Raw genomic sequence first — 27,220 nt, forward strand, 5'->3', positions numbered from 1 at the left:
CTATATATAACTTTATATGAGTTGAAATAAAAGTTTCTTAGTTGCATGTATACCCTTCAAAATGTATTATTTTTTATACTTATAAATTAAATCTTTAGTAATTAACTGAAATTAATATATGTAAATAAGACTAAAGATAAAATTTAATGATTAACAGAAGATTTTAAGTGATATTCATACATATGTGATTCAAACATAATTGACTCGATAAATTAAATTTATTTATCTTATTTAATTTCTTATTTTACTTATTTGGCAGACTTGAAGTCCCAATTAGTTTAACTATTTGTTTTAAGAGGATATAAATTAGGAGGGTGCACATGAAAATATGAGTTTTTAAGAAAGATATATAGATGCAAAAAAATAAAAATAAATTCCTTAACCGCTAATTATTGACTTGTATGAATCCAATGAAAGGGTCCTACTATATGACAAAATTAAGCTCACACTGCTGATAATTAGGAAAGAAACAAAACGTAATCTAGTCATGGAGATTTATAGACACGTAAAAAATGTCAACCATATTAAAAATATCGTCAAGCTAAGACAAATTTTTGCAAGGTTGGCATGCATGCATGCCTGCCAAAAATATAGAAATTTCTTCCCCAGTTTCTCGTGCTTAAATTTAATTTTAGGCGAGTCTTAGAAGATTCAAAGCTAGTTAGTGAGGTAGCTGCCTCTAAAATAATTAGGTCAAAAATGATCTTATATGGAGTTGAGAGAAAGGAGACCAAAACCAACTTTTCTTTTCTTTAGCTCGTTGAAAAAAACTACTCTTTAGAATATAAAATATTCGTCGATTTAAGTCAAAATTTAACCTAATCATAGAAGAGATAAAAATCGAATATTTCTTCTCAATTTTTTTTTTAACGGAGTACTCTTTTACTAATAATTGGGTCAAATATTTAATACAAATTTCATCATTTGAAATTTACAAAATTAATTGTAAATCTTCAATGCAAATATAAGAAAATGAAAAAGAAAGACCCAAACGAGCAACTATTTGTAACACAGAATGCCTCATGATCAGTTCAATGGAGTGACAATTTAGAAAATCGGCTGTACCGTTATCTTAAAAATAACAAAGAAAAGATCATCAAAAGGACAATATTGCCTTCTGCCAACCATGCTTTCCAGAAAAGATTTTGGAGTAGAAACTATATAAATATATTTGGTTTAATTGGCATGAGATAGAATGTTCTTAAGCTACAAGGAAAAGTACAAAGGGGAGAGGCAGTAACTACTAACTAGTTACTGTGCGTCACTTTATTGACCTGAAGGTCAGGAAAGGCATGAGAGAGCTACAACAATTGGAAGTGTAAATGGAAAACATTTTACACATTGGAAGAAGATGTTGGTCTCCCCTATTGTGACTGTCATTTGGAATACATTTATGTAAATATTTGACATCAATTTAACATTTATTAGATGAATCGGATATGATTTACTATATTTTAAGTCTATTTATAGTTTTTTTTAACTGGTAACTAAGTGTTTTAAGACACTTACTTTCTACGTAAGAGATTGAGAATTTTAACTTTTTTACTATGATTTTTTGTAAACTCTAAATTTTCATCAGTTTTTTTTCTACCATAACATTTTTACTTCTTTTTTCCTTCTACCGCAATACATTAATTTCAAAAAATAAAAATAAAAAATCAGTTAGATATATTTTATATAATCCAAACAAATTAGAAAAAAGAAAATGGTGAGATTTAAACTCAGGATCGCTCTCTATTTTAATAACGTGTTAGATAATTAATTAATCTAAAAGCTTAAAAGTAAGATAATAGACCAACAAAATACACCGTGCCTCTTTAACAACTCACAACTTAATTTGTTTATAACATATATATATATATAGACTTATGCACATCATCTTTCATACTTATTTTGGGTTTATCACATGCCCAAATATATATCACTTATCATAATTCTTCTCTAAAACTCAAATAAATTTATACTTATCACATACATGCTTGTTTAATATATTTCACTAATTTTTTTTATTGCTCACAATATTTTATATAATCCAAATAAATTCGGGAAAAAAAAGGAGGCGCCCATGGTTATTGACCCAAGGGATTCTTGGATTTGAGACATCTGAGCTCAATATCTCTAGCTCTCCAAGAAGCTCCAGTCCTGCTCCTATTTTGATTCAGAGATGACATCTAAAGCTTCTAGTGTCCCAGATGAGATTAGAGCCCACAAATTGATCTATTCCTTGGTCTTATATGCACCAACCTTTCCAGTTGATGTGGACTCATGTACATAGTTCTATCAAAGAGAAGTAAAGTTTCGGCTATAAATACTAATGCAATTGAGCACTAGCTCTTAAAACCATACAAGCCTTTGTAATTTACTCCGCCTTTCTTATCTTCTAGCTAGTAATGGCTTCTACTGCTACTTGCTTCTCTCGTCCTTTTGTTTTGCTCTTCATATTCTTCTTCTTGTTCGTTCTGGCTTCTCTAGCTTCTGCTCAGCTCTCACCAACGTTTTACTCCTCCTCCTGCCCGTTAGCTCTGACTACGATCAAGACCGCCGTTACGGCGGCGGTCGCCCTAGATCGCCGCATGGGGGCGTCGTTGCTTAGACTCCATTTCCACGACTGCTTTGTTCAAGCAAGTATCTTTCCACATTACTCAAAATCTTTTTCCCTTTTATTTGTCCTTTATATATATATATATATAAAGTGTTTGGTTATAAACGGATATATAAATAATAAAGATATTTTAGCAAATAAGTAAAATATCATTTAGAATGGATAAACGAGGAGATGAAAAAGAGAATTAAGATAGAGGAAAAGACCAATTAAAATGATAGTTAATTAAAGTAGGTGCTAGTAAACTAATACTAAGATAAATTGCTGTTTGATTACTACACTAATATAAAGAGACTTATACACAACTAAATTTATGCTTAGTTTAATTAAAAAATATTAAACCATAAAAAGATAAGAATATTGTTTTATAATAACTTAAGCTTTTAGAGTAATATTTAACATGGTAAATGGATTCAGAGAATGGACTGTAATTTAGTAGGTTACTAACTTTCACTAATTTACTTTCACTAATCTCAATAATTTCTAGCTAAAAGTTTGATTAGCTATGTGGTGTAGTGGGAAGTCTACATATATATATAGACTAGGTGTTTATTTGTTTACACGTAAAAACATAAACATGGGTCAATTAATTGTACGAGAAGAGATTGTTAATGTCAGCTTAATTGATGGCAGGGTTGTGATGGCTCCGTTCTACTAGACGACACTTCTACCTTCACTGGAGAGAAGACTGCTCTACCAAACAACAACTCCTTGAGAGGATTTGGCGTGGTTGATACCATCAAGTCTCTGGTTGAGGTCTTGTGCCCTCAAACTGTCTCTTGTGCTGATATCCTCGCAGTTGCTGCTCGGGACTCCGTCGTTGCCGTATGATTGATTGCTGCTATCTCTTTTCATTCATTCTCTTTCATTAGCCCACTTTTATTTCCTAAGTACTTGACTTCACGTAGAAATTAACTTTGGAATTTGTATTAATTTATTCCAGTTGGGTGGGCCCTCATGGACGGTGCAATTAGGGAGAAGAGATTCCACAACTGCGAGCTTGAGCGCCGCCAATAGTGACCTCCCTTCCCCCTTCTCTGGTCTCAGTGCTCTTATCTCATCCTTCTCTAATAAGGGCCTCACTGCTAGTGAAATGGTTGCCCTCTCAGGTATATATCTATACCAACATGCATGGGATATTTTATATTTATATTTTAAACTAAAGATTCGAACTCAAAATATCTGTTCCCAATTCATCTACTTATAATTAATATATATTTGGGATGATGCAGGAGCTCACACGATAGGGTTAGCAAGGTGCACTCTATTCCGAAACCGGATCTACAACGAGACGAACATCAACTCCTCCTTTGCGACCTCGTTGCAGGCCAACTGCCCAACCTCCGGCGGGGATGACAACCTCGCACCCCTCGACACGTCCACCCGCAACATCTTCGACAACTTCTACTACAAGAATCTGGTGAGCCAGAAGGGTCTTCTCCACTCCGACCAGGAGCTCTTCAATGGCGGCTCCGCGGACTCCCAAGTCAACTCGTACAGCTCCAACTCTGCCAGTTTCTTTAGTGATTTTGCCAGCGCGATTGTGAAGATGGGGAATATTAGCCCTTTGACTGGGAGCAGTGGGGAGATTAGAACCAATTGCAGGCAGGTTAATTGATTACATTGGTACATCTACTTAAGGTTTGGCTCCAGCGTAAGTCCTGCATGCAGCCAAATTAATAAAAGTGGAAATGTTTGTTAATTGGAAGAGAAATGTGTGCTAATTCGACGACTTTTCTTTTTGGGATATTTACATAATTACCGCTGGAAACTTTTAAGGGATAATTCCAACCCCCTAAACTATTACTCAATTCCACATTCACTTCTTAAACATTTTTCCCTTCTAACCCCTGAAAGATAAAAAGACAAAAATACCCTTCTACTTATAATGGTATTTTGGTATATTAATATTTTTCTTTCTTTCTTTTTTTCTCTAAAATAAGGGTATAAAAATTATTAATTTAGAAGACGAAAATAATAAAAGGATTTAAAAGGTTCCCTATAGTTTATAGAGTTTGTGTATATTAAAAAAATTCAGAAGATGTATATAAAATGAGCACGGGGTGAAAGTGAAGTTATCCCTTTTTTTTTTAAATCACTAGAAAAACTTGAATTAAATGCATAATATAGTGCATGAAATAAATAATGAAGGTTATGAAAAGAAAAGAAAAGAAAATCTTATTTAAATTAGAGAACCGATGGCCCAAACCGGTTTAGCTTCAGATGGTGTGTGTGCCAATTAATGGGTCGGTATGAGTTAGATTGGACTTGAGCTTTATTTTATTGGGCCTTCCCCAAGAAAGTCGATAGATATCCTCACTTATTCCCTAATTATATAAAACCTCTAGAATACTCTTTCTATTATTTGCCCATTTAAATTCTCTGTTAAGAAATTGCCACTATCTCTGGGTCGACCAATTTACTCTCACAGAAAGTTATTTATGAGATCTATGCGAACATGAGGCGATCTAAGTGTAAGTAATTCTACCAAATAAAGTCAAAAAGATGAAAAATTATGGTACTCTAGATATGTATTGAAACTTGTTCCAATTGCTCACCTCTTCAAATAAACAAACAATGAATGTCTTTCGGATATTACAAATTCACCTCTTACAAGATACTCGCCAATCTCCCCTAAATTACACAAGTAATTATTAAATCGTCACACTTACTTATCCATTACACCACCAACTCTATCAGTTAATCTTGGTTCACAACTCTACAGTCCTCGCGAATCTCTCCATCACTCCCAGTCAATGGGCTCAAATTCCCCATTTTGATCATGGCTGCACCAAAATCCTCCCAGAAACTGCTAGGATTGTCACTGTAGTACTGCACCAAGCTATCAGTATCACTCCCATCCCCTTGAAATAGTTGTTGATCCGAGTGCAACAGCCCTTTAGCTCGTAACAAACCCTGGTAATAGTCAGTGTCTACAACCGCAGGTGTGTCATCAAGCGGCGAGAGGGCGTCGTCGTCGCCGGTTATCGGGCACTGAGCTTGGAGGTCGGAGGCGAAGCCGGGGTCAATCGTTGAGGTCTCGTTGTATATCCTGCTCCTGAATACTACGCAGCGCGCGAAACCGAGGGTATGCGCGCCGGCGAGGACGACGAGGTCCTCGGGAGCGAGGCCGTGCGACTGGAAGTTGGCGACGAGGGCCGGGAGGTCTTGGGTTGGCCGCGGGATGTCGGAATTGGCGTCGGCCATGCTCGCCGTAGTTGCGTCCCGGCGGCCTAGTAGCACGTCGTAGGAAGTTCCACCGAGCTGCATGGGTCGTTGCATGCAGACGTGTACGTACGTTACGTAGCCAGTAATACGTGGATTAAATTGTATAATAAGAACATTAGACAATTGCCACATTTCTAACGCACAAGAAATACACGACAAACAAAAAAAGGTTCTAAAGTTAAGGTTAACAGTAGATTATTATATTTAAATTATACTAAAAAAAAGTGCCTGTAATACATAGCTTAAAGATGAGGCGTTATTATGTTGATCAGAAAATCACTAAACTATAGGATCTTATTTAAAATTATTATTTCTTAGGAAATTAAATGCAAAAAAAGGTAAATTAGAGTTTAACTTAAGTACTTAATTCCTAGTGGTCCAGACCAAGTTACAAAGATTAGATTTTCATTAGAAACTAATGGTTAAATACTCTCATCAAAATATAAAATTCATTAACGTCAATATTTGCGACTAAGTAATTTGTTAACATTCTCAAATCAAAATATATTTTTATGGTCCTGTTAACAGTTGACTAACTGTTGCAATATAGCGTGAACTACAAAGTGGTTAAGCAGAGTGCATGGAGGTAAATTAAAATCGGGCCAAACAAGTAGACAGAGTAACTTATAATTTGCCAAAATATAAAAGAAATAAAGATACAACTTACAGCAACAATTGAATCTCGGGCAGCAACTGCTAAGATATCAGCACAAGACACCACATTCCCTAAGCACGCCACGTTCACTGCTGTCTTGATTTGATCGATGACATCGAACCCTCTCACCGAGTTATTATTCGGCCCCGCCGTCTTCTCTCCGGTCATCGTCGGCGTATCATCCAACAAGATCGAGCCATCACAACCCTAGATATACATGTATATATTAAAAAAACTACACCAATAAATATCGTCCAATTTCTTCTAGTATATACACGTATATATAGATACAGCTAGTTCGATCACAAGAAAAAGTAATAATCATACGTTAACGAAGCAGTCGTGGAAGTGCAATCGAACCAACGACGCGCCCATTCTTGGTTCTTGCACAATCGCCGCGTCAACCATGAGCTGAATGGTGGCTAATGCTTGGGGACAAACGTCGTCATAGAAGTCCGGCGTAAGTTGTGAGAAACCCGAGGTTGACATGGAGAAGAAGATGATGGCTAAGTAAGTGAAGAAGTTTGTAGTAGTTGCCATTAGGATAAGGAGATGATGATCTTTGTTGGTGAGGGGAAAAGGATAGGGTTCAGTGTTTATATATATATAGCTAGGTGTCGATCACTTGGCTATCCTTATACGCTTTGTGAAGCTACCAACTACTAGTTGTTTAATGAGCCCAATTGTTTGGATTATATTACGTGTGGTTAAACGTGTGGAAGTTGTTAACTAATGAAAGGTGGATTTCTTGTCATTCTAAACATATAATGTTGTCGGCAAACATGCTAGATTATCTTTGTTAAGTTTTTTAACAGGACATTAGAAGCTTCTACTAATTCGTAGTTTACCTCTTAGAGTGGTAATGCAAAGAATCTTCCTTATGGTGTGCGATTAACTAAACTTGTAGAACATAAATTAAGATTAAGACCAGGCCAGCTGATCACAAGTTATTAACTTGTGATTTTTGAAAAATTCAAGAAGGTTAAAGTAAACATAACTTTTTATATATATATAAAAAAATAGGTACATGATTAAATAGGGAGATGTGGAGAGCTTCTTGAATTTGATAGCTAATAAATTTCTTAAATAGAATTTAATAGCATGATTTAAATTCCAGTACCTAATTAAATAAACAAATAACAAGTCATTGACTAACATGCCGGACCGAGATTGACTAGTATACTTAGAAGCAAAATGCATATTCGATTTCCGCTGCAATAATCAATTGGATGCATCTAATTTTCCACGAGCAAGTATATAGAAGATATATACTTGCTACAATAATTTTATTAGGAGCTTCGACATACATCAAAAACTTCACAAATTAAATAAACCGACATGAAAGATGGCATCAAACACCAGCCATCGACCACAAGATAACCAAAAATTAAAGTACAACATCTTAAAATTAAATTAACACATGAAAAAACAGATTAGAGACAATCATAATTAAACACTTAATAATAATTCACCATCCTGCAGTTCATTCGGATCTCACCCTGACTCCCGGTGAGAGGCTTCATACTCCCCATCTTCAACATGGACACCCCGAAGTCGTTCGAAAACGCACTCGGATAGCTACTATAAAACTTCACAAGCCCATCTGCTCCACTGCCATCTCCTTTGAAAAGCTGCTGATCCGAGTGAAGCAAACCCTTTTTCTGAATCAACCAGTTGTAGTACACGGTGTCGAATCTCGTCGGCGATCCGTCCAACGGTGCGAGATTGTCGTCGCCGCCTGATATGGGGCAGATGGCCTTGAGGGAGTTGGCTTGGTAAAAATCTAGGGTTCTGGTCTCGTTGTAGAGCCTGCTTCTGAAATTGGTGCATCTTGCGAAGCCGAGGGTGTGGGCGCCGGAGAGGACGACCAGGTCTTGCAGAGAGAGGCCGTGGGATTGGAAGTTGGAAATGAGGCCGGAGAAGTCTAGGGTTGGCGCCGGAATGCTCTGGTTCGCGGCGAGTTGGCTTGCTGTTCTTGCGTCCCTTCTGCCTAGTTGCACTTGATATGAAGGCCCTCCTAACTGCAATAATATTAACCAACAAATAATATATTGAGGATTTAAGGAACTTTTTGGCAATCTATATATCTTTAATTCTTTCTTAAGGATATATATGCAAAAAGATGAGAACTTTTAAAAAAAAAAAAAAAAAGAGTAAGATGGATGCATTTTTTCTCCATTGAAATTATTCAAATATAAGTGTTAAAGTAAACGCACTGCAACGACTGAGTCACGAGCTGCCACTGCTAAGATATCAGCACAGGAGACTATGTTGCCATGGCATTCTTCATTAACTGCAGCTTTGATTCGATCCACCACTTCGAATCCCCTCGCCGAGTTCATATTTGGAGCTGCATTCTTCTCCCCTATGAACGTAGGCGTATCATCCAACAAAATGGACCCATCACATCCCTATATTTATATTCATAAACCACATCATTAGTTGAATCTGACAAAATTAAAGTATCAATTAAAACACAAATAAGCTTACATTAACGAAGCAATCATGGAAATGTAGCCGTAGAAGAGATGCACCCATCCTTGGCTCTTGTGCGATCGCCTCCTCCACCACCTTCTTAATGGTCGCAAGAGCTTTAGGGCACACCTTATCGTAGAAGCATGGTGTAGATAGTTGCCCTCTTGCTAGGATGAAACAAGTAGCTAAAACAATAACAGATGCTAATCGAGAGCTAATTAGAGTTGCCATGGCTAACAAACCTAGATATTGTAGTGATGAGCAAAGAAGGGAGTCAAGACGGGGTTTATATAGATGAGTTTACATTGATTAGTACAATTGATGTACGACTGAGTTTTGGCGTAGCATGCACTATTTCAAACGAGTAGGTGGAAAGACTCTATCTCGCAAATATCTATATGCATGTAAAAAAAAGTTAAGGTGGTGCTAAAGAACTAGCATGATTGATAAAATTAATGGGTGACAAAGATAACAACTCTATGCCATTTGATTTGCTTTTTGTGTTTTATTAGAATGGAGATGGCCAACCCTACCAAAACTTGCTCTGCAAACTATCTATTTATGCTGTTAGCCTCCTTCTTTACTTATTTAATTTGCACTTGTTATAAGAAGGTAGAACTTCAAGAAATTAATAACGAGGTCTCTTTAAAGTTTTGTTGTTCAACTAAAAATCTAAAAGTACTTAATATTTGGCATTTAGCTCTAGCTAGTTGACTCATGCCAACTAGTCAAATACTGTCCATTAATTATATAGGCACATATATGTATAGTTATTTATATGACCGGTTCTAGGGTTAGGTGGCAGTTCTATGTCAATTTTAACCTAACCCCGCATTCCACGCAATGAATGACTAGCATTTGATGGGAAATTAATTTTTTAAGTCAATAATGTGACTGCAAGTCTGTATATATCACAATGAAGTTAGATTAGAGATTAAGCTTGTCAATATTATATCAGTTAATTATAGGGAAGTTTTTATATAATTATTTAAAAACTATTCAAAGCAAGAGGCTGGGCAAATATTTACCCCAATGCTTATAGGATAAGTTATGTGTGTGTGTGTGAGAGAGAGAGAGAGTAGATCAGATTTCAACATAAATTATACTCTACAAGCTCTACAAAAGGCTGGTTCGGCTTAACCAACTTAACTTATGCTAGCTTAGTAGGCTAAGACTCGACTAACATAACGTAGAATTGGTTCGTACTGAACCTTACATTGGCCCAAAGCAATTGCAATAAAATGACTAGCTTCAATACAGAATACCTCAACTAGACTCAATGGGCTTAGGCTGGCTAGGATTGGCTTCAACTCGAGCCGTAATAAACTACTATGCTTCTGTCCACATTGTCCTCAAGGTGAGAACTCGAAAACCTAGCCATAAAGTTGTAGACAAGAATGTCATCAAAATCTTTCAACATTTCCTAACATAGAAGAGGTCGATATATGTCGTTGATCATATCCTAGAAGGTTGATGGTCAGTTGGTGAGGCCAAATGGCATCATTAGAAACTCATAATGCTCGTTGTGCATGGAAAACATTGTTTTGTGCATGTCTGACGACTGCACTTGAATGATAGTAGTTGGCTTTCAAGTCTATCTTAGAGAAACACGCCTGCCAACACATCGAAGAACTCAATGACCAGCATTGGATACTAGTCCTTGATGGTAATTGCATTTAGTATTTATTAGTGTTAGGTTTTTATTATTGGCAATTGTGTACAAAATATTTTAAGTATTTTTATACATGTATATAAGCATTTATACAAGTCTAGAAAGTATTTATTTTGAAAAATTGCAAGATTAATAAAGAAGAGTTTACGAGTTCACATCGCGTTCACACCGTGTTCACAACGCGTTCACATAGACAGAGAGCAGCGTTCACAAGCGCGTTCGAACACGGGCGCAGACGTTCGCACAAATAGTAACACTGCGTTCACAAGTGCGTTCGAACACGAGTGGACGCGTTCGCACAGATAGTAACATCGTGTTCACAAGCGCGTTCGAACACGAGCGCACATATAGTAACACTGCGTTCACAAGCATGTTCAAATGCAAGCGTATGCGTTCGCACAGACAATAAGTGCTGTTTCTGCACGCGTTCGAACGCAGCCTTGGCCGTTCGAACGCAATCTGTGAAAATTAAGCCGCTGCATTCGAACGCACTTGGGCCCGTTCGAATGCACCTGAGATCAAGTCAGACCGTTCGAACACACTCGGGCCGCATTCGAATGCCCCTACGAAGTTTGTAATTTTTGGACTTTCGTGAGTTTTGATAAGACTTGGATTTAGCTATATCTTGGAGATCTTATATAAGTATTGTGATGCCCTAACTCTAGATAGGTTGGTGAAGCAATTTGAAGGTGAACTCTTGAGGCTACATCATGTCTTCAACCAACAAGGTCCTACTATTTTACAAAGCTTAATATTTTGTCTTAAGGGCTATCTAGACGAAAGATCAATATCAAGGGCTACTGAGGTTGAATATCAATCACGAGAAGCGATGAATCGTGGGTTCTAGCGAGCAAGACTGAGAGGAACAAAGTCGTTTGGATCGACGGGTTATTTTGTGAGTTAGTTTTGTAACTGCTACTATTCTAGTGATTAGTTTTGATCCGAGTTTGGATCCGTGGTTTTTTCCTGTTTGAGTTTTTCTATATTAAAATCTTGACATTCATCTCTGCTTTTGTTTTTTAATATTTCTTTCAATTTTTATTTAAGCAAACGAGTGATATCATTGCCTAGGGTTTAGATACATACGTGTGTCTAGGTGGTTTTTTCAGTTAGTCGACATAAAATCACAATAGCCCATTCTTCCACACTAGCAGCACTAGTGAGTTATACCTATTATGGCTTGGTTGGTGGATCCCTTTACTCACCATTTAGGTCGCCAACATACCTCATGATCTTCACCATCTGAATGTTATTTGCACATTAGACGATTCGATGCCAAGCATAATTTCAATGTGGTGATCATGAGATCTTATTGACGGTAGACTTCTTGGCTCATCAAAGATAGTGTCAAACTCTAACAAAAGAGTAACTATGTCAGTTAGTATCTCAACCGGTGGGGCGCTTTGTTTGCAGTTTGACTAGCTACATGAGTACTCCATGGCACCTCGCCTTAGGTAAACCGATCCGTGGGAGCAAGTCTGCAACTCAATTTAGATAGTGCCCCTCCAAGTGAAACTCATGATCATCAATATGGAAGCCCTATCAAGCAAATTACTTTAGAGATGGTTATGGGTAATAATGGATGATTTATAAGTGTTTATAACTGCTGATTATTATAGTGCTTAGTTTGATCTTGGAGAAGGGATTTATGATTTTTTTTTACTTTTATTTGATAAAGGTTTTTTCACGTTAAAAATATTATGTTTGTGTGTGCTCTTGCATTTCTAATTTTAACTAAATATTTAGCTTTCTAATTAAGAAAAATATCTTCTAGCAAGTAATTAAATATTTTCAAACCTAATAGACAGCTCCATTTTCATCGCGATCTGCCAAACCATTTTCTCATTGAGAAAATTGTGAATGCTTCCACTATCAATAAAACATGAACTAGTTGTTTCTTCACTATTTAATTCATCATTATGGTTCATGGTGCAATTGTCACAGAGTAGGCATCTAATGAGATCTTTGTGTGGACTTTTTCATTCTTTTCCTCTATGTCTCAGTCAGTATCATCTCAGCCTTGACATTATCCAGCTCCTCCATCCATCAACATGCTAGTGGTTGGTCTCATGCATTTGTGCCTTAGGATGAACCTTTCATTCCAATGGAAGCATAAGCCCTTTGCTTGTTACTCCTCTATTTGGCCTGCTATTAAATACCACGTCGAAGGCTGCAAATGTCTCCTACCTACCCATAGGTGGCCAAACGAGCCCCCATACATCTATTGTGGGATACCCCTCGCATCCGTGGCTATCCATGGCGATGTCTCAACCGCCCAAAGCTCCTAATGCTTCTTGTCTATCACCATTGTCATGTGGAATGCATCCATAGGAGAATGTGGGTATGTCCCTTCACCTCAGCTTAGATGTCTTGTTGAGTCTACTAATGAAGGTACTTCAAAGAGCGGAATTGAGCCACCCTCAAATTCAGTTGGAGAATTCACTTAGTGACATGGAATATGGTGGATTGTGTGAGCTACGATAGGACAAACTCGAAATCATCATATCGAGACAACTTAAAGCATTAACAAATCACCTCTGCAAACTCATATCATATATGAAATAGATAGTTCTACTGCGCCAATCAAAATTATCGGATTACGACATTCTCCAAATAAAAAGAGGCTAGCAACACCTTATATTCCTTTGGCATGACATAGTCACCTCTGCCACGATAGGATTCCTCCATTGCCTCGAGGACATGGATCATGCATCAGATAGTGAAGGTCCACGGTGGAGCGGTCGTGTCTCTAAGTCTGATCTGTGGTGGTGGTGGCAGTATCGGACTGCACATCGATTGATCATGGTAGGCACATGTGGCATTTTGACCACTAGCCTCGATCCTTTGTCATTCTTTATCTTTAGGAGAACATAGTGTTCTCTAGGATGACCAACCTCAACTCAGTGAAGGCTAAGTGCATCATGGCTACAAGAGGTGTGAAATTCACCTATGGAACTGAGGTTGGTAGTACTTCATCTCATGAAACCTCAATCTCGGCTTCCATAGATGGATCTATCAGATCCATGGTGGGACAAAGGACTCATATCAGAGGTGTCCTTGCTATAATGGAATGAATAGTGGACATCAGTCAATGATGTCTGTTCTAATATTAATGCTACAATCAGACAGGGGGGTAAATAGTCTCATGCCAAGGATGATCTAAGAGGTGATGGCTATATGCGGGGTAGAGCATTAATTAGGGTTTCAATTGGGTTTTAAAAGGTGAGAGAGATTCTAAGTTAGATATGTTTCTACTCGATTGGCTAAGTTGCACTCCATAAGCTTTATAGAAGGCTAGCTTGGCTTGGCCGACTTGACTCATGCTAGTTGACTTAGCTAGGACCAGACTAACTTAATAGAATTAGTTCAGACTGAATCTTACTTGGATTGAAAGGAATTATAATAAGAAAATGACTAACTTTAATTCAAACTAGCTCAACTAAATTCAATGGGCTCGGGATAGCTAGGACTGGACTTGGTCCTAATTGTAACACCTCAACCCTAAATTATGATTTGTTAAACTCTATGGATAAAGTTGCTAAAATATCCTTGTATAATTTTCTAACATAACCTACACTAACTATACTAAAAAATACCCTTGAGGAAAAATTCTTGAAATTTTTTGGCTTTTGTGATGATATTTTCAGAAGTTAAGTGAAAGAGAGAAAGGCATACAAGAGTAATTTAGACTTCTCGAAGTAAATCTTGCTATCCTTAATTGAATATTCCTACTCTAATAAATTAACTCATAGTGCTAAGTAAAAACTTTAGTCTAAATATGAGGGTTAGATTACAGATGTCTTAGCGAATATTCGGTGTTATTAGAGATTTTCCTAAATAATATCGCTTTTAAAATGTACACTTACTCAAGCTACCCACACAAGATTTTCTATTCGGTGTTATCTTAGCGAATGGTCGGTGTTGTTGACTCATGCTAACTAATCAAATAGTATCCATGAATTATATATGCACATGTATAAGCATCCCATGTACATGTTAGACCACTTCTATGGTTAGGTAGCAGTTCCATGTCAATTTTAATCTAACCTCACACTCCACGCAAAGCTTAAGCCTTTGATTGGAGATTAATTTGATTTAGTCTCTAATTTAACTACAAGCATGTATCACAATGAAGTTAGAGTATCTAAGAGATTCAGTTTCTCAAAATTATATCACTTAAATTATAGGGAATTCTTCAAACAACATCCTCTCTTTTAGCTATTTAAAAACTGACCTCTCCTTATTTTACTTTTTTCAGACTCTAAGCTAATCGGAAGAGAGAAAGACATACAAGAATACTTTTGACATCCTAGAAGTTAATCTTGGTATCCTCAAAGGAACCTTCCTACCTGATACTGTTTCATTAGAGATTGATTAGTAATGTCATCCAAATCCACAACCATTAAAATAGGTAGCAGTTCAACAAAACCTCAAAAGCCATAGATTTATATTGGCAGGCTTGCTCTTTCTTGCATGAAAAGAATGAATAGGTTACATATAGACTAATTGATATTTGGATTGCAATCTAAATTTTTATAAAGAAGAATGAAATATACAGCAACTTCGCGGTCTGGCTACCAAACTAAACCAACTATGTACTGGTTAATGAGATATAAAGTTTATTATTTTCTCATAAATTGATGTCGAATTCACTCCCAGTTGCATTTGACTCAGGTGCAACCTACCCCATGGGATTAAGAAAGGGCCAGTTTCACATATAGGTTAGACTTTAATAATGCGCATAAAATAAAGACTTTTTTTTTAAATTTTTGTTAGTTTATCCGTTTAACTTTTTCCATTAGGGAAATGTCGCATACCTGTCATCCGATTAAATTTTAAGTACTTTGAGAATCGTTTTAACCTTATTTTAGATGGAAAAAGGAAAAGAAAGTTGATAGTAAAATGTTCATTTGACACTGTCTGCATCACTTCAGAGTAAATTAGATAAGTTAAATTATTTTATGCCTTTTGAGAAGGTTAATCTTGATTAGGTAGGCCAGATCCACCTAAACTGGCATACTATATAATGAATGGATAAATTAAATTACGGTCATTGTTATATGCCTTACAGTTATGCTTGGAAATTTCTTTCAGTAGGCCATGATATCATCCTTTATTACAGTAGTCTTTTTGCTTTAATAGCCATAATCAATTTTATGGTTGTGGACTTCTTCTTCTTCTTCTTCTTCTTCTTCTAACTCCTTACCTTTTTTTTTATTTATTTGTTATTTTAACTTCTGAGAGAAGATATGACCTGACTGATTCAAATAGGTATGATTGAGTCAAGGTCTTAAAAATTCACTAGTGCAGTCTAAACTCAGTATCTCCGACATTAACTTGAAATTTAATAGAAGCAGGGTTGTTAAAGTCATTTTATCATCTCAGTTGACAAATATTGTATTTAGCAACTCACGTACAAAATCCTTGTTGATGTATTTAGACTGTTATATATGAGCATGATATAAGAATTTAAAGAAGTTATTTACTTGGCTACTAATATTTAATTAGTGTTCTACAAGCATTCCAACGTCCAGCAAGCACTTAGAAATATTCTAACGCCTGATGAATTTGGAGCTGTATTTGAAAATATTTGAAGGATATTTGAGTATTTTTTTTGTCCGTTTGAAAGAGATTTTCATCTCTAAGGCCATTTCGAAACACAATATTTTGCTGGTGTTCTTAAGCACCACAAAAAAAATTGTTGAAGCATCAGCAAACACGCAGTATACCGGCATTTAAATAAATGTCAGATAAACCCTAGCAGATAAATCGATTATACAATGAAAGGATAAGTAAGAAATGTAATTATCTCTTCCAAAACAAAAGAATAACTATCGCAAAAAGAAGAAGTTATCTTTAGATATCTAATCTTTTATCTTCAGAATGCCTGTAGTGTCTGCTTAGCAACTTATTTGTTACTTTAGTTTTCTTCTAAATTTTAACATAAAATATTTATGCACGGAGTAAATCTAATTTTTTATTTGAAAAAATAAAATGAATATTATTTAATATCAATAATAATTAAAAGTTTAAGAAAAAGAAAATGGTGCCCTTTGTGAGAACAGTATTATTCCAATATGATGAAAATAATGTATAAAAAATTAAAAAAACCAAAGATTTGTATTTGAATTAGAATTTTGTGATATAATTTTCATAGATAATAAGGGGAGTATTTATAGGTGTTGAGACTTTTAAATTTCTCCAAAACTTATAATCCTAAATAAATTCAACCCATAAACTTTTAAAAGTAACTGCTATGACCGTTACAAGACTTTTAAAATTTCTATAATATTTGTGTTTTAACTTCTCTTAATTGATAATCTTAAATTTAAATTAATTCTGAAAGTAATAACATCACCATTGACATACTGATGCAAACATTCAACTTGTACCCAAGTTTTTACGAACTCCACCTGCCATTCATAATTGGGTCCTAATATGCTTAATTTAATCGTTGAATTATGTTTGATATGAGAACAGGCTTGTGTCTATCTAATAATTTGAAACCAAACCAACACAGATGTTGTAATTAAAAGGGTAAAGAAAGTGAAAGCAATCTCAAACCCACAGTAACAACAAATATAATAGCAATGGATAATAATAACTAAATATTAGAAAAACTAATTAATAACTAATACTTATTTGAGAAATCCGCAATCCTGATGCGAAAAGTAAAGAACTACTAATTATTCAACACAATCGCAAATAAAAATATTAAAGATATACAAATTATAAAGAAGAAAAAAAATAAGAGACGAGATTTATGAGACAAACATAGAAAACAAATATATTCTTGCACATTGGCAAAAAATATAAAGTCTACACTGGATTTTTTTTACATAGAGTAAAATAACCATCCAAATATAATATTTATATTTTCTAATCCATAAATTATAAAGAAAAAATTATTAAAATAAAAATAAGTATACGCAAATCTAGCTCCGACGCCTAAGCCTGGCCCGAACCTGTGAGCTAAACCTAGTCCGTCCGGCCCAAGCCCGAAATGATAACAAAGACATTTGTCGGCCCACGGCCCGCAGTCCGTCATGTAGTAATGCCTGCCTGAACTCATGTTATCTACTAGTTGTTTAATTCCATTGTCACTACTATTTGTTTAATTATGCAACTATTTTTTTTTTTAATTCTATAGTCACTACTATAGTCACTGCTTCACTCGTTAGGGGTTTCTTTTTTGTTTTAAAGCTACTAGAGGTAAAAGCATTGGACGTTTCCCCTTCCTCTATTCTTCTCAAAACAAACGAAGTACTCTGTACTCTTCATTGTTTGCATTGGACGTGGGTTTGAGACCCCAGAACCACACATCTTGATGGGAACCCACAATGTTTAAATAAATTAAAATAAGGTGGTCAGAATGCCCATTCATGACTTGATTCAATTCAATTTCGATACAAACCTTAATTCACCTTACATTAGACTTGATTTAAAATAGACTTAGAATATGCTTATCGAGCGGTTTGAATTTGACTCGGAGCTTGAAATATGCTCGAATTGAAACTGATCAATCAAAGCTTGATACGTCGGCTCAGTTTTGGAATTAATTTCAAGCCAAGCTTGAATTACACTTAATGTCTATCTTCAATGATCTGATTAACAAGGTCATTAGGCATACTCTTAGATGTAGACGAGCCTTTTGATATCATTCTTGTGGATTGGGTGGGAAGAAACGATTGGGTTGGTAGGTATTGGATATTAGTGCAAGAAGAGATCAACCCAATAGACAAATTCTCACATGGTGCCTTTTTTGAGTGAAAAAGTTTGTTTGCATAGTAATTTGTAGTTAAATTGGTGTAGTTTATTATACTCTAAGGATTAACTAGTTTAACCAGGTAGTCATCTATTCTATAGCTACTTTGATTGAGACCTGGTTGAATCCTTACAAAACTTAACTAAAGTCCAGGAATTAGTTCCATAGTCATTTTCAATCGTCTAAGCTACTGAAAGTAATAGTCTGGTATGAGGCAGAAATCTCTACAAGCATGGTGTCAAGTTACTACCACAATAATCTTCATCAGTCCACGTAGAAAGATCTGCTAGAGTTTGGTGCTCTTCTCCGTCGCCTAAGCTTTTTCCATTGTCAGCTTCGTCAGTGATTCTTCCCCTCTCCTCGGCCCCAGCCAAATAGTTAGGAGGAGGGTGTTTTCCCCTTTTCTTCCCTCTCTATTCCTCCATCTCCTTCGTCCTCCTCTAACTTCACTGTTCCACCGCCTACTCTCTCTTTCGCCCACCTTGCAGCTCTATTAGGGGTCCCCCCTCTTTATCGATGTCCACCGTGTTGCTTCTCTCTACATGACCTCCGCTGTCGCCACTATCTTGCTACCAACCACACCATAATGTCTAATCTTATAGTCCAACAAGTTTCTGCCGCTTACGTTGAGTGAGAGGCTGCCATCTTCCTCCTTTCCTTGTTATTTAGACATAATTATCGGGCGGGTCGGGCCGGGTTCGAGCTAAGCTTTTTGGGCCAATCGGGCTTAGGTATTTGTTTACGGCCCAACCCACCAATCACTCGGGCCGGACCGGGTTCAAGTTGGGCTAGAATAGTCTGTTACTGCTCGTCGGCCCGTGAGAAATCGGGCTAGCTGGTCAGGTTGAGCTGGCCCGACCCACCAATCATTCGGCCCAACCGACATTTTAGCTATTTTTAGAAATTTTTATTATTAGCTTATTTTTTAAAAAAATATTTATGTTCCTCCATTTAAAAAAATAATAATAAATTAAAAAATTTTAAATGTGTGCTTAAATAATGTAAAATAGTACATTACCAAAATTTTAGTTGGTTTTTACTGTAGCAGAATGGGTAAATACTATAGCAGAACGGGCGGGCCTAATTGCGGGCCAAACGGGCAGGCTTTCGAGCCGGGTTGGGTGGGCAAAGGGTTGACCCTTGCCGCCCATGGGTAATTTGGGCTTGGGCCGGGCCTAAATCGGGTCCGGGCCGGGCACGGGCGGGCTAAACATTTTGATCAAGTCTATTATTATTAGATTCACCATCACATCGTGTCTAGTCTTGCTTGTCACGACTCCACTCCTAATTTTGATTCAATCGAATGTTTTAATAAAAAGATATATATATATATATATATATATATAATAGTAGATCAAGTTTAAAACGGGGTAGAATGGTCAATATCTGACATTGTGATGATCGTCAGAGGGTGGTGGGCGGCTGTATAGTAGGGTGGCTCATGGTTGAGAATGACAGATAGGGTTTGAAATATCAGAACGATTATAATAAAAGATAAAGATGATAAGAATAATTTAGTTAAACTCTAATTCATTTTCCATAATAATCGACACATGTCCACTCCTATAAACAGAAGTTAAAATCCTAGCGAATATACAAATAATTTTTTTTATTTAAAATTTTAAATAATAAGATAAAACTAACAAACTAACTAAATAGCTCAATTTGACTCGGCTAACTTAACCCACGTGGTCGGATTGTATTATAAACTCTCTTCAAGTTATTGGATTTGAGGATTCTAATTAGTGTGCAAAGAAAGAGAATGCTAAGATTTATTTCAATAGTGTAATGTGACAATTTATTTGTTCATATTTGTAAAGTTTAAAAGAAGAAGAAGAAGAAGAAATTTTCATGCCTTCCTTGCTTATCCAAGTAGAACCCTATTTATCTCTAATGGGCTAAGTTCAATGCCAAGACTTATCCTTACATATCATCTAATGTCACAAATTTAATTTCATCATCATCATGATGGACTAATAATCTTAAATAAATGACCATGCCATTAACTGCATGCATGCATGCATGCATGCATGCTTTACACTTTTCTTTAACCTAAAACAGAGAGGATATACTTATTGACTTTACCCAATTTAATAACTAATTTAATTAAGTTCAACGATCTTAAATTTTAAATTATCTTCCACTACGGTCATCCATGACATTTTTAAATATTTTTCTTTGAGAGAAGCATGAAGACTTTAGTTTGCAGTTTAAGTTATAAACCATTAGGGAAATTGCGTAATTGATAAATTATTAATATTACCACCTAGTTGTACATGAAGATGGGCATTAATTATTTTTTTAAACCGAAGATTAAGGTGGAAAATTTTGAATGATCTAAGCGTGACTAAGAATTAAAGCCCACAAGTTACATCTGGATCTAAATTTTTTGATATATAATTCTTTTTGGGTTGCTATATACTTGATCTTATCTTGTCCATGACCACGTAGTTTGATGTTTTATTTTTTAAATCCTAATCATGCATGTATGACGAAAGAAGCAAGCTTGCAATAATTTGTAGAGTGATAAACTATGGCCTCGTAATTTAGTTATATTTAAATTTAAATTTTATGATGATGTATTCTAGTAAAATTATATGCACTTTATTATAACAAAATATGCATCAATTAAAAAAAAATGCACTTAGTTTCATATGTTAAATTAAAATACTATATACAATTAAATTGTAAAAGTTCTTAATTGAGCTATTGTTTTGAGAAATTATAAAGTCCTTTTATAAGAAGGATTGTGAAATATATGGACAAATTACATAGTATCTCATGTAGTTTGGGTCAAACTTAGACATTTAATCTCTAAATAAGTTACAGGGATCAAATTTCTCAATAAAAAAATAACATAGCAAATTATCAAGGGTAAGAAGGATCAAATTTCTTATAAAATCCTTTTAAAGAAGGATCATATCTTTTCTAAATACATGAATTTTTTTATTAGTTTATATTTTTGAATTAGGCTTTATTTTAAAATTGATTCAAATCTAAATTAAACTTAATTTAATTCAAGTTTGATTAAATTCAAAATTTAACTTGAATTGATTAAGGTTTAAAATTGCTTATTGATCGGCTTGTTTAGGTTCAAGCTCAAAATTAACTCGAATTGAAATAAGTTTAATTCAAGCTTGATCACAAATATATGCTCAAAATTTATTTCAGTTCAAGATTGATCAGAGCTAGGCTTGATCAAGCTCGACTCGATTACACCCGTAGATGTAGTGTAGCACATAATCAATATTAGTTGCATGCCTTGATGTATAAGATTGTTTACATCTAAAGACTTTAATCATGCTTATTCTAATCATACTACCTCAGGCATTTTTTTTTCAGACACAATTAACATTATCATTTGCTTAGGTCAACCACAATGAATCTGTGCTTGGAGAACTAAATATTTCAACCATTTAATATTGCTTTGCTATTTAAGCACCGTAACAATTCTATTACGATCTCACCACATGAGTTAAGTCAATCAAGTTAAGTTAGTTAGATTTATTTATTATTTTTAAATTTAAATAAAGCGGATAATCTGCATGTGGATCCAATTAGCTAGGACTTTACTCCTATAAATAGGAGTGGTCATGAGTTGCTTATAATCGTTGAATAAATCTTGAGTTTAGCCGATTTATGATTTATGATTTTTATCTTTTATTATTGCCGTTAGATTCTCTTTATCTTCGTAGGAGTACCCTAGCCACCATCCTCCACCATGAGCCACTCTACTGTACGGCTATCTATCACCATCTTTCGCTATTTGCCACCCTCCAACAACCGCTGCAACATAAGATATTTTCAATTTTGTCCCGTTCCAACCTTTTTTTACTGTTTTATTTTTAACTTTCAATCCCGACCTTCGATTCAAATGAATACATAGTCATTAGAACCCTAACTAACGATGCTACTACCTGCAAAAATATCATAATTTTCTTCCTATTAGATCGGTCCAGATCTGTTTCATAATAAATCAAAAAAAAATATTCTCCAACCTTTTCACAACTTTAATTATTGGGAACGTCATCACTGTTACCATGAAACTAGCCGTAGAATACTTATTATGCTACTAATCTCCAAAGTTTCTACACATAGAGAAAAAGGAAATAGAAATGCAATTACATGTGCTGAAATCCTTCATTGCCGGGGAACCCACTGGTTAGCTTGAATCTATTCCCATTGACCAAATTAGGTTGTCAATTATTTACGTGTATTAATTAGCATAATTCTATAGAAAGAATCTCGAACTCGATCAAGGATAATCTAGTCCTTGATACTATCCAGCTGAAGCTTTGACGCGTGATTAGTTGGATACTTTAGTTTTGAAAAACTCTTAAATTAACATCTCGTCTTTCAGCTATTTTTAATTTGATTCCTCCTTTTAGCTTATTATAATGTTCATATCACACCTTGCCTTACTAACAGTTTAATTAACTATCCTTAGTTCTTCTAGAGTATGGCTCGTAAGTTAATTATAGAACTTATCTATACATGTATATGAGTTTGACAACTAGATTAATTCTCTCAAATAACATATCATAATAGGCCTAAATTTTGTGCACACAATGTTTCAATCTAGTAGCTATGAATCCTAATTAACCATCTGCTGATAGGATTCGAGCATTAGGCTTCAATACTCGACTAATTTACTCCTAGTCAATCCATTGCATTGCATGAGACTCTTACTGCTTGTTCTTCCTACGCTACTAAACTTTTCGGCTTCAAATTAATGCTTAATTTGCAATTAACAACCAAAGAAGCCAAAGAGAAGCGATAGTTATCTACCTGTGAGAGCTCTCTTTTAATGCCCAACTTCCCAATTAATTCATTCAATTTAACTATGTATGTTAGCACGACTCTCCTATGTATTATTCCACCTTTCCACAATGATTAAATAATAAGAATCTGTGTGCTACCTTTAGTACCATAATTTCAAGTTGTATTAGATTTGTTTATGGATATGAATATTAGATTTTTATTTAAAAAGTTGGGGGTTATGTTATGATCCAACCATGAGAGAGTTAGGTTAAGTCGAGTCTAGTTAATTAATTTTATTTATTATTTTTAAATTTAAATTAAAGGGGATAATCGACGTATGTTGATATGATTTGACCGCATAAGTTAAGCCAATTGTGTCGAATCAAGTCATGTCGAGTTATTGAGTTAGATTTGCTTATTATTTTAAATTTCAAATAAAACGGATAATCCATATGTGGATTCGATATGCTAGAATTATACTCCTATAAATAGGAGTAGTCATTAGTTGATAATTATCGTGGAACAAAACTCGAGTTTAGCCAATTATTTCTTATTGTCTTTATCTATTAGATTGTCCTTAGCTTCGTAGGAGTATATCATAGACGTAGAACCTCCAAAGCTTTTAAACCTTAGTCACCATCCTCCATCACGAACCTCCCTACTATACGGTCGTCCACCACCACCCTTGGCCATCCACCATCCTCCAACGACCGCTGAAAAGATCAAGGAGACTGGCCGAGAGTACTACCCATAAATTTTTCATAATTTTCTTATGTTCATATCGGTCTAGATCTATCTAGATTTGTCTAGATCTAGTTCATAACATATGTAAATTCAATATGGCGAATTGGATTCAGCCCGCTATGACTTTACTCTTATAAATAAGAGTGGTCATGAGTTATTTATCGTCATCGAGAATGAATATTGATTTAGTTTCTTATTTTGCTTTTACTCTTAATCATAGTTATTAGATTGCTTTCGTTTTCCTAGGAGTAGATCTTAACCCTAGAAACCCTACCAAACTACTAAACCCTAATGCACACCTCTCCTCGCAAGTCATCCTAGCTTACAACCGTCCTCAACTATTCTTCGACGACTGCCGCAATGTTAGTTAAATTGTTTCAACCCTAATCCTGTCCTTCCCTCACCTTTTTGGCATAATTTCTTGCTCTGATCTCCAAATCCACTCAACAAGAGCTAAAAGAACCCTAACAAATGAGGCTTTAGGGGTATAAATGAACCGAGCTTAAGCGAGTTGGGCCCGTCTCAGCTTGAGAGATGGAAAAACTCTGCTTGGCTCATCTCTAGCTCGATGAGGCTCGAGGCTTAATGGGCTTACATGGGCTGGTCTATGATCTCTATGGAAAAATAGCAAACGTATTTTGTACGGTAGGATTTGAACTCGGGATGGCTAGAGTACTAGAAGCTGCTTTAACCTACTATGTTATATAATATTTATACATTTAGTTTGGTGTGTGTATATATATATATATATATATATATATATATATATATATATATATATATATATATATCACACATTATATTCTGAGTCTAATCGAGCCAAGCTCAAGCAATCTAACTCTAGCTCGGCTTGGTTTATTTAGATCTCGAGTCGAGCTCATGAGCCTTATGAGCCGACCAACTTTTTTGGCAATTCTAATTACCTCCCGACCAAGTTTCAGACTGAGACTACAACCCAACTGACCAGGGCAACAATCATAATAGATTAATTTAATTTACTTTGTTAACTCACCAACTGCTCTAAAAACTTAAGTTATTATAGATGTGTTTTTTATATTTTATATTCTAACACTTTCCCACATTATTTAGTTAAAATATTTTGAGAGGCTTAAGAAGTGGATTTAATTTAAATGATATGATTTGACCACGAGAGTCAAGTTTAGTTGATTGCTTTTGGTTATTGCTTTTAGATTTGAATTAAAATAGATAATCCGCATATATAAGCCTAGTAGGGTGAGTTAGATCCTACTCGATATATTTCTATTCCTATAAATAGGAGTGGTCATTATTTACTTGGAGGATTCTGAGGTCGTGGAATGAATATTGCTTTAAGTTAATTCATTTATCTTGTCTTATCTTTTAATAATAGCCGGCCGCTCGAGCTCCATGTTTCAAGTTTGTTATCCTAACCCTCTACTTTTGATTTCCTAGGAGTAGATCTTTACCCTAGAAATCTTATCAAGCTACAAAATCTCATTCCACATTTCCCTTCATAAGCCACCCTACCCTACAATCGACCTCTACCATCTCACGGATGACTGGTTTGTAATATTAGTTAATGATGATTTTTATATTTTATATTTTAACATGCTTAACATTCCAAATGGAAAAATAATGAGAAAAAAAAATCTGTGCAATGTTTATTGCCACTTTTGAAATATCATAATTATTGCTAAATGATTATTTCAAAACTATATTTATGATTAAGTTTTGATAAAATATTAATAGAATATTAGAATAAATGGTTATTAAAGTTAATCAATGTACGTAAATGACTAAATTGCTTCTTGATATTTAGAGCGCAAAATATTTATCACTAATTCTTCCTAACAGAAAATAAAACATTTTTGCAAGCCAAAATAGTCTTCTCTTAACTTAAATCTAGTTTTTATGGAATAATATATTTAAAAGATTAAGTGATTTTGGTGGCAATATAATATTTTTATCTGTTTACTTTTACATGAATCAAATATTAGCTACACATGTAAATGAGAGATCTTAGAAGAAAAATCTCAAAAAAATAAAACCAAAATTCTCTCTCTCTCTCGTGACATGGCAGATCTTAGATCTCATGCATCATCTATCACCTGACCCCTTCAAGTTCGCCGTCCATCACGCTTCACCAAGAGACACAAGAAGATGGACCTCAGGCCACTTTCCAAGCTCCATCAATGCATTAATTTGGACATATCAACCCTCAGTTTTGGCCTACATTACTCCTCTTGTTTGTTTCTTTCCATAAAACATGAACCTCTCGGCAAAGAATTTACCCATTTTCGAATACAAACCAATAACCATTGCCATAAAATAGTAAAACACTTAGGACCCACAGCCTCGTAAGCATCATGGCACCTTTCTCAAAGTCAGAAGCCAATCCCTAGCTTCCATGTGATGTACCCATCTCTTCATATATATTTCTCTCAAAGTGGACAAATAGGTACCCTAATTGTTTTATACTCTTCTTCTCAGACCTTTTGTGATCAAGAAGAGAAGAAGAGAGATGATCTCCAGGAGCCCAGAGAAGGCCTCCAAGGCCAAGCAACAAGAGAAGTTCTACTCAAGACTCCTTTCTGAGCAGAATTCAGCAGCCAATCCTTCTTTTAGAGTGTATTATGGAATGGCATCTGGGTCTGTACCATTCTTGTGGGAATCACAGCCAGGCACACCAAAGCGCGCCACTTCATCTACTACTATACCTCCCCTCACCCCTCCACCCTCCTACTACTACAATTCCAATGCCAAGAGGTCTAAGAAGCCATCCAAATCCACTTTCATCAATTTCATATTCCCCAAGCTAACCCTAAGGAAGGCCCGGCCACCGTCTCCGTCCCCGTCTCCATCTCCGCCGCCCTCGATGTCCTCTTCGTCTGTGTCTGTGTCTTCGTCTTCGTCCACAGAGTAGAAGAAGAAGAAGAAGAAGAAAAAAGAGTTCGTACCTCGTTGTGAATCTTTTTAGATGTAAATTGTATTGGCCTAAGATATCTTGTTTTGCAACTTAGTGATGTAGCTGAAGTTTGTAGCACCATAACTTTTCTTTTCTATTTTTCTACTGCAACACTTCTTTATGTGACTAGATTAATCTTTACAACTATTACGTCATTACAAGTTAATTGAAAACAATTCTAGCTCTTGCTATGGATCTTTAGGCTCCTCTATTTCTAATTAGCATCTTTTACATTTACTTTTGACCTTTTTCCTTTCTGTGAATAGAAGGTGGCACCAAAGATGGAAGGTTCTGCCATGCTTCTCTCTTATTTCTAGCTCTTTTTTGTTGCTTTGTAGGTAATTATATAATTGCTAAGCAATCAAATTAATATA

At 35.4% G+C, this 27,220-nt stretch overlaps 3 protein-coding genes across 3 annotated transcripts; 1 reads left to right on the forward strand and 2 right to left on the reverse strand.

Moving 5' to 3' along the window:
- The first annotated feature begins 2,342 nt into the window (after positions 1–2,342).
- Positions 2,343–4,334, forward strand: LOC140790973 (cationic peroxidase 1-like). The gene is made up of 4 exons (XM_073141303.1): positions 2,343–2,621; positions 3,236–3,427; positions 3,546–3,711; positions 3,835–4,334. The coding sequence occupies exons 1-4, from the start codon at positions 2,391–2,393 to the stop codon at positions 4,218–4,220; spliced, it is 975 nt and encodes a 324-aa protein (XP_072997404.1). The 5' UTR covers positions 2,343–2,390; the 3' UTR covers positions 4,221–4,334.
- Positions 4,335–5,108: 774 nt separating this feature from the next.
- On the reverse strand, positions 5,109–7,131 carry LOC140790575 (peroxidase RIP1-like). Its single transcript, XM_073140708.1, has 3 exons — positions 6,813–7,131; positions 6,498–6,692; positions 5,109–5,866 (listed from the first exon to the last, which is right to left on the reverse strand). The coding sequence occupies exons 1-3, from the start codon at positions 7,023–7,025 to the stop codon at positions 5,303–5,305; spliced, it is 972 nt and encodes a 323-aa protein (XP_072996809.1). The 5' UTR covers positions 7,026–7,131; the 3' UTR covers positions 5,109–5,302.
- Positions 7,132–7,724: 593 nt separating this feature from the next.
- LOC140790550 (peroxidase RIP1-like) lies at positions 7,725–9,521 on the reverse strand. The gene is made up of 3 exons (XM_073140674.1): positions 8,976–9,521; positions 8,702–8,896; positions 7,725–8,506 (listed from the first exon to the last, which is right to left on the reverse strand). Exons 1-3 carry the CDS (start codon positions 9,189–9,191, stop codon positions 7,943–7,945), a joined length of 975 nt encoding a protein of 324 aa, XP_072996775.1. The 5' UTR covers positions 9,192–9,521; the 3' UTR covers positions 7,725–7,942.
- Between the last annotated feature and the right edge of the window lie 17,699 nt (positions 9,522–27,220).

Source organism: Typha latifolia, chromosome 6 (genome assembly GCF_019914945.1).
Source record: "Typha latifolia isolate L0001 chromosome 6, TyphaL0001v2, whole genome shotgun sequence".
Taxonomy (NCBI): Eukaryota; Viridiplantae; Streptophyta; class Magnoliopsida; order Poales; family Typhaceae; genus Typha; species Typha latifolia.

Bases quoted from the DNA above. Each gene is read 5' to 3' on its own strand.
- LOC140790973 (XM_073141303.1), top strand. From the start codon at position 2,391: ATGGCTTCTACTGCTACTTGCTTCTCTCGTCCTTTTGTTTTGCTCTTC. The intron at 2,622-3,235 runs GCAAGTATCTTT...AATTGATGGCAG, and splicing joins TCCACGACTGCTTTGTTCAA to GGTTGTGATGGCTCCGTTCT. The intron at 3,712-3,834 runs GTATATATCTAT...GGGATGATGCAG, and splicing joins TGAAATGGTTGCCCTCTCAG to GAGCTCACACGATAGGGTTA.
- LOC140790575 (XM_073140708.1), bottom strand. From the start codon at position 7,025: ATGGCAACTACTACAAACTTCTTCACTTACTTAGCCATCATCTTCTTC. The intron at 6,693-6,812 runs GTATGATTATTA...ATGTATATCTAG, and splicing joins TCCACGACTGCTTCGTTAAC to GGTTGTGATGGCTCGATCTT. The intron at 5,867-6,497 runs GTAAGTTGTATC...CGACCCATGCAG, and splicing joins CCCGAGATTCAATTGTTGCT to CTCGGTGGAACTTCCTACGA.
- LOC140790550 (XM_073140674.1), bottom strand. From the start codon at position 9,191: ATGGCAACTCTAATTAGCTCTCGATTAGCATCTGTTATTGTTTTAGCT. The intron at 8,897-8,975 runs GTAAGCTTATTT...ATATAAATATAG, and splicing joins TCCATGATTGCTTCGTTAAT to GGATGTGATGGGTCCATTTT. The intron at 8,507-8,701 runs GTGCGTTTACTT...ATATTATTGCAG, and splicing joins CTCGTGACTCAGTCGTTGCA to TTAGGAGGGCCTTCATATCA.